At 47.4% G+C, this 7,687-nt stretch overlaps 1 protein-coding gene across 1 annotated transcript; it reads right to left on the reverse strand.

Moving 5' to 3' along the window:
- Positions 1 to 4,871: 4,871 nt before the first annotated feature.
- Positions 4,872 to 7,473, reverse strand: LOC107300844 (regulator of G-protein signaling 19). Its single transcript, XM_015830133.1, has 2 exons — positions 7,246 to 7,473; positions 4,872 to 5,698 (listed from the first exon to the last, which is right to left on the reverse strand). The coding sequence occupies exons 1-2, from the start codon at positions 7,423 to 7,425 to the stop codon at positions 5,510 to 5,512; spliced, it is 369 nt and encodes a 122-aa protein (XP_015685619.1). The 5' UTR covers positions 7,426 to 7,473; the 3' UTR covers positions 4,872 to 5,509.
- Between the last annotated feature and the right edge of the window lie 214 nt (positions 7,474 to 7,687).

Below are 7,687 nucleotides of genomic sequence, written 5' to 3' on the forward strand. Positions count from 1 at the left end.
TGAAGTCCACACATTTCAAAGGCGCCAAGTTTGGAGACCCAATACAGTCTATGGCAGTGGTGGCAAACCTATGGCACGGGTGCCAGAGGTGGCACTCAGAGCCCTCTCTGTGGGCACACGCGCTGTCGCCCCAGTCCTAGGCCTTCAGCTGGGTTTTATAAAACCTTTTCGCTTTAGGCCTCCACCGCGTGTGCAAAAAAAAAAAAAAAAAAAAGGTTCAATCAGTCAATTTCAACTCGTGGGAAAAAAAAGATCTTGCAAAGTTGGAATTGATTGATTGAACTTTTTAGTCCCATCCAGTCTGTTACCACCGCAGCCGTGCCCACCCAATGGGCCACACCCACCCAATTGACCACACCCAGCCAATGGGCCACACCCACCCGGCACCCGACCATGCATAAGTGGGTTTTGGGTTGCAGTTTGGGTACTCGATCTCTAAAAGGTTCTCCATCACTGGTCTATGGCCTAGGACAGAATTGTAAAAATTAATATCCGTGATCCATAAGCTGCTGTATTCCCCGCTATCTCTGTCCAGCATTAAGGAAGCCAGTCGAACTGCGGCAGTCAATATTCTAGAGAAGTATTTCTCAACTTCAGCTAAACTTTTAAAGATTTTTTAACTTTGGTTTTCCCAGTCGTAATATATATGGCTGTGAGAGTTTGGACCATAAGGGAAGGCTGAGCGCCGAAAAACGGATGCTTTCGAATTGTGGGGCTGGAGAAGACTCTTGGACTGCAAAGAGATCCAATCAGTCAATCCTAAAGGGAATCAACCCGGACTGTCCTTTGGAAGGACAGATCCAGAAGCTAAAGCTCAAATACTTTGGCCAGCAAATGCGAAGAGGACTCCTTAGAGAAGACCCTGATGTTGGTGAAGATGGAAGACAAAAGGTGGTGGTGGGGGGACAGCAGAGAAAAAGATGGTTAGATAATGTCATTAACGCAATGAATGTGAATTTGAGCAAACTCTGGAAAACCGGGGTGGGAGGTGGGCTGGTGGGCTTTGGTCTATGACAGGGCTTTTCAACCTTTTCACCCATTGTACCACTTTTAGGATATGGCAACATCCGAGTACCACCAGTCGCCTAGCAAGGTGTCCAAAACTTGATGACCCCCCCCAAAAAAGGAAAAAAGTGATAAAGTACAGGTAGTCCTTGACTTACAACAGTTTGCTTAGTGACTGTTCAAAATTACAATGGCACTGAAAAAAGTGCCCCCCAAGCCACAGCCGAGCAAGACACCTGCCTGCCCACCCGGTGGCGCTCTTCCTCCTGTCCGAGGTTTTCATTGTTGTGAGCATTTCTGTTGAGGATTGGCAGCGGGGGTGGGGTGGGGGGTGTTTGGTTTTTATTCCCCTGTCTGTTGGGTGGTTGCAGCAGGTTTTGGTCACTTCACATGACCCTGGGACACTGTGACCGTCATAAATATGAATCAGTTGCCAAGCATCTGAATGTAAATCACAAGACCCTGGAGGTGCTGCAACATTCCAGCTGATCGGCACTTCTTCTGGGCTCAGCAGAAGCGCCAGGATCAGCGCCGGGCGCTGATCCTGGCGCTTCCACTGAGCCCTGGTGCTTCCATTGAGCCCTGACAACCCTGAAGAAGTGCTGATCCTGGCGCTTCCGCTGAGCCCTGACAGCCCTGCAGCTCCAGCCGTCTCTCGCTCAGGCTTGTGCGGTGCTGCCACCGGTTCAGCTCATTCCCCTCCCCCGCTACTTTTCTAGGATGCTCGCGTACCACCTGCCAGGTGCCAATGTACCACAGGTGGTACCCGTACCACTGATTGAAAAGCCCTGGTCTATGATGCGACTTAAAATTAATAATAATAAAGTTGGAAGGGACCTTGGAGGTCATCTAGTCCAACCCCCTGCTCAGGCAGGAAACCCTATACCATTTCCGACAAATTGCTGTCCAGTCTCGTCTTAAAAACTTCCAGTGTTGGAGCATTCACCGCTTCTGGAGGCAGGATGTTCCACGGGTTAATTATTCTGCCAGGAAGTTTCTCCTTAGTTCTAGGTTGCTTCTCTCCTTGATTAGTTTCCATCTGTCACTTCTTGTCCTGCCTTAGGGTGCTTTGGAGAATAGCTTGACTCCCTCTTCTTTGTGGCAGCCCCTGAGATACTGGAACACTGCTATCATGTCCCCCCTCGTCCTTCTCTTCATTAAACTAGACATACCCAATTCCAGCAGCCGTTCCTTATATGTTTTAGCCTCCAGTCCCCTGATCCTCTTTGTTGCTCTTCTCTGTACTCTTTCTAGAGTCTCAACCTCTTTTTTACATCGTGGTGACCCAAACTGGATGCAATATTCCAAGTGTGGCCTTACCAAGGTGTTGTAAAGTGGTATTAAGTGGTATCCCTCTCTTGAGCAAAGGAACACAAACCCTAAAATTGGTCCCGTTCTTAGCATCTCCTATCATTTCAGCGCCCAAAACCAGACAACACAGAAGCGTTCGTAATTATGAAAAGAGGGGAACCTGTCCACTGCCCTGATGCCAATTTTATAGAAGACGAATCGGGGAAATCTTAACATTCACAGTGGAGGAATTCATAGAGAGCATTAGGCCCAGTGGACAGTGGCTGAGAATTAACATGGTTTGGGTGACCACCTCAAGGGCAGAATAGGGTGGAGTTTGCACCATCCAGAGATGTCCCATCGCTTCACAGGACAAGAGCTTTGCCTACTGCTGGAACAAATGATTGGGAGAGACCATATAGACAGGGGAGACCTCTTAACAGGAATACCTACAATGGAGTGCAATGGTCCTGTCCCCCAGACCCAGCTACTCGGGAACCCATTCTTAGGCCATCTTTTCCTGGATCTTTAGGATTATCAATAGAATATTGGCAGCAATTTTTGCCCCGGCTTGCCAGTGGCTTGCCCCGTCAGTGTTTGTCCCAATTGTTTAGTTTAAATATTCCTCCAGAAAATCTGTGAATTTATTGCCAAGTAACTTAGTCCCTTTCTTTGATGGATGCAAGCCATCTCTTTTGTACATTTTTTTCATTGGACCAGCTACGGACATTGTGACTAATATAATAAATGCTTTTAGGAAAAATATGCCTGAAAGTCATTTTAAGTGTTTCGTTAATCAGACACATGACACTGTTCATCAGTGGGGGCTTTTCTTGAAGACATCCCTCGGAGATGTTCTTCAAAGCATTTGGGGTCAAAGGGCTACAGGGGCTGCTGGCGAAGATTAGATACCATCACTAGGACAGCCCATAATAACAAACCATTCCAGAGAGCCGTAAGTCTTAAGCACAATAAAGAGCAGCTGCTCCAGATGGGAGACTGCTTCCTCGTGCCTAGTGGCAGGTCATTACCGTATTTCCCCGAAAGTAAGACCTACCCCAAAAATAAGCCCTAGTTTTGGGGCGAGGCACATACCCAAAAATTAAGCTAGGGCGGGGGTGGAGGGTGGGGAGCTGCCCCACGCGCCCCACACCCACTTACTTGGCAGCCAGGCGTCTCCTTGCCAGCCAACTTCTTCTGTGGCGTCTTTTGCAGCCAGGCCTGCATTTCTCAGTCACAGGCCCTTCCGGAAGGCCACTGCAGCCGAGGACAGAGCTATGGATTCAATCCATAGTTCGGTTCTCGGCTGCAAAGGCCTGACTGCGAAATTGCAGACCAGAATGAAGCTGCTCCTTTGGCCACAGAAGAAGTGGACCGGCTGGGCAGGGCTGTCGGTGCCAGAGGTAAGACATCCCCCCAAAGTAAGATCTGGTGCCTTTTGAAGGCCAAAAAACAAAAACAAAAACAAAAACTCGGTCTTATTTTCAGGGAAACATGGGTAATTCTTCTCCGCAAAGCCTGTCCATCTGCAAAACAGCCCCTTAGCTTTTAAGAAAGGAAGAAACTGGAAATCAATCTGAATGCCACAGCATGGCAGGTGGGAAGGACCCTCTTGGTCACTTAAGGCCTCTGTAGTCCACATAGAGTCGTACCTCGGCACTTGACTGCGTTAAAACGCATTGAATTCGGTATCTGACGCGTTTTGAAGAAGAAATCCTGTGCCGGCACTCGTCTCTCTCCTGGCAGTCAACGTGCAACGAAGAACTTGCTGACGTTGGCTGCCTCGTGCCTCGCTATTTCCGAAATAGCGGGTCACGTGGTAAGTCACGTGGATTTCTTGGTACCTGTCGGTTTACCGATGAGTACCAAGGTACCCGTCTACACCAGAGATACATGGACGTGACCTACGACAACGGGCAGATCTTTAGACCTGATTGGTATTCAAGTTGGCTTTCTCACAGAGCTTCCAGCTCAGAGCCAGTGGTGGGATTCAGCCGGTTCACACTGGTTTAGGTGAACCAGTAGCTAAATTTACCTGAATTCGGAGAACCGGCTGGCTTCCAAATGTCCAGTCGAGGCCTTGGAGGCCTCCCAGGGCTAGAACAGTCCACTGGAAGTGCATGGATACCACTTCCGGCAGTCCGTTCTAGGCCTTGGAGGCGGCCTTGGAGAAGTCCTCTCAGGCCTAGAACGGTTCACTGGAAGTGCATGGATACCACTTCTGGAAGTCCGTTCTAGGCCTTGGAGGCCTGGAGGAGTCCTTCCAGCCTAGATCGGCTCTCCAGAAGTGTATGGATGCCACTTCTGGAAGTCCGTTCTAGGCATCGGAGGCCTGGAGGACGCCTCCCAGGCCTAGAACGGCCCACCAGAAGTCCATGGATGCCACTTCCGGAAGTCTGTTCTAGGCATCGGAGGCCCAGGCCTGCATCAAATATGAGAACCGGTTGTTCCGGCATTTGAATCCCACCACTGCTCAGAGCCAAGTACCGGCGATCTTCTCTTCCCCTGCTTCTTTCTCAAACTGAGGTGAGGGAACCCTACCTGGCATAAACTGTGAATTGAAAAGGATCCGGGATGCAGAAAACCTGAACGTATTTTTATAACATCTGAACGTTGCTTAATCCCATTACATTAGCCTAACCGCAGTTTCCACTCGAACCGTCTTTGAGATCTTTGTGTCTACAAGAACACCATGGAAAGAATTCTTAACGAACATGGAAGGAATTTAAAAATAAAATAAAATAAAATAAAAAACAATCCGAGAGAGATCAACGTTCCGGAGATAATAATGGGCTTTTGGCCTGTGGTTTCTTCTGCCCCGTTGCCCCAGAGGTCCACCTCCCAATCGGTTGCTGGTTGGTGGCTTCCTTCGGCGTTCTCCATCTCTAGGGTGACCGGCCAGACACCGGTCACCAAAGCCGGTTCGGTCGTGGAAGTAGAAGCCTGAGTTTGGAGTTCTTGGTGGTTGACTGGCGTTGGGCCCTTTTCTGAACGAGGAAAAACGGAAGTTGCGGACTGAGCTTCCCAACAACTGGACAATTGTCTGTGGTCAGAACTCAGCTGGGTTACATCTTCAAGTCTATTTGTTCTGTAAGCTCATTTGGGAGATTTTTTTTTTTTAAGAAGAAAGTGTGTGTGTGGGGGGGGGACAAAACACTTGCTCTAGGAAAGTAAACCCCTTCACTTGGCATCTCCATCAATGGTACGGAAGGGCTTAAGACTCCGAAGATGACCGAGAGACACTCTGGAGCAGAGCTTTGTATATGGCAGAGTTCAGGAAGCGGGGGTAGGAGTCTCTGTGCATCAGCGTGTAAATCTGTAGCTGCGCATCGTCGAAGGTGTGCAAGGAGGGCTCCTGCATCTTGCGGTTGATGCCTTCGCGAACGCGGGAATCCAGGCTGACCTGAGCAAGGAGGGTGGGCAGGACACAAAGAGAAAGGTTATTCTGGTGGATTGTCCATCAAGGGAGATGGGACTAGTGGTTAAAGTTAAGAAGCCAGGAGACGGTGAGTTCTAGTTCCAGTATTCTAATCCCGCCTTAGGCATGAAAGTCGGCTGGGTGATTTTGGATCAATCACCAGGAGATTGGGACTTCTAGTCCTGCCTTAGATATTAAAAAAGCTGGCTGGCTGGCTGACTTTGGACCAATCCCCAGGCGATTGGGAGTTCTAGTCCTGCCTTAGACATGAAAGTCGGCTTGGGTGACTTTGGACCAACCCCCAGGAGACTGGGAGTTCTAGTCCTGAATTAGATATGAAAGCTGGCTGGCTGGGGGACTTTGGACCAATCCCCAGGCGATTGGGAGTTCTAGTCCTGCCTTAGACATGAAAGCTGGCTGGGTGACTTTGGGCTATTCCTTCTTTTTTCAGCCCAACCCACCTCACAGGGTTGTTGTTGTGGGGAAAATAGGAGGAGGGAGACATTTGTCAAGAATTTTCTCCTTGGTTCTAGGTTGGATCTCTGTTTAATGATCTTCTACCTGTTAGTTCTTGTTCTGCCCTCAGAGGCTTTGGACAATAAGTCTATCCCCTCTTCTTTGTGATAGACACTCAAACATTGTATGACAGCTATCATGTCATCCCTAATCCTTCTCTTTGTTAGGCTAGACCAGGGGTAGGCAACCTTGGCTCTTTTATGACTCATGGACTTCAACTCCCAGAATTCCTGAGCCAGCATAGCTGGCTCAGGAATTCTGGAAGTTGAAGTCCATGAGTCATAAAAGAGCCAAGGTTGCCTACACCTGGGCTAGACATACCCAGTTCCCTCACTCGTTCATCATACAATTTAACCTCCAGATTCCTTATTTATTTATTTATTTATGTATTTTTCTCATATTTATACAGTGTATATTGGAGGTGGGGACCCTCTTTGAGAGCTGAATGCAACAGAACTTCTTTTTAATGTATGCTGATTAGTGTATATTCAAAGTGACAATGAAGTTATTATTCTATTCTACTCTACTCTATTCTACAATCTTTCTATTCTATTCTATTCTATTCTATTCTATTCTATTCTACAATCTGTCTATTCTATTCTATTCTATTCTATTCTACAATCTTTCTATTCTATTCTATTCTATTATCTTTCTATTCCTATTCTATTCTATTCTATTCTATTCTACAATCTGTCTTTTCTATCCTATCCTATCCTATCCTATCCTATCCTATCCTATCCTATCCTATCCTACCCTACCCTTGCTGCTCTTCTCTGCACTCTTTCTAGGACCTCAGCATCTTTTTTGTTATCATGGTGACTAGAACTGGACCCAGTACAGCTAGGGTCTGAAAGCTCAAAAGAGTAAACCTCTGATCCCAGTGACCGATCCAGGTTGGATCTTGCAACATTATCGTGGGACACGTATATTCGCCTTCATTCCTGAATTAAAATCGGTATCTGAAATTGGTACCCGAAACATTTTAGAGTGCTGGAATAAAATACAAAATGAAATACCTCCTTGGGAGAAAGGATGGAGATGTAATCTTCATAGATCATCCGTGCTTTCTCGTCAATGTCATGTTTTTTGCATTCGCTTTTGAGTTCCTCGCACGCTAACCAAAAGAGCATGTTTTCTTCGCTGTATTCAGTCCGTAAGAATTCCCGAAACACGTTCCTGCCAGCTGGATTTTTCATCAACTTGTCAAATGACTGGGACCAGCCCTTGACTTCTTCGGTGGTCGGTTTGGTGCTGAAGCCACCAGGGACACAATCCAGCAGAAACAAAGCAAGGCAGAGTGAGTCACAGTGGAAAGAAGAGGAGAGAAGGAAGAAGAGATATGTTATTGGAGTAACATCTCAGTAATACTTACACATTATTTCTCTTGGCAGCTTTAAGACCTTCAACAGTTGAGGTCAACTTCAACAGTTGAAGTCCACACATCTCAACTCAACTAAT

The sequence above is a fragment of the Protobothrops mucrosquamatus genome, unplaced genomic scaffold, assembly GCF_001527695.2.
Source record: "Protobothrops mucrosquamatus isolate PMUCROS unplaced genomic scaffold, P.Mucros_1.0 scaffold8744, whole genome shotgun sequence".
Lineage (NCBI taxonomy): Eukaryota > Metazoa > Chordata > Lepidosauria > Squamata > Viperidae > Protobothrops > Protobothrops mucrosquamatus.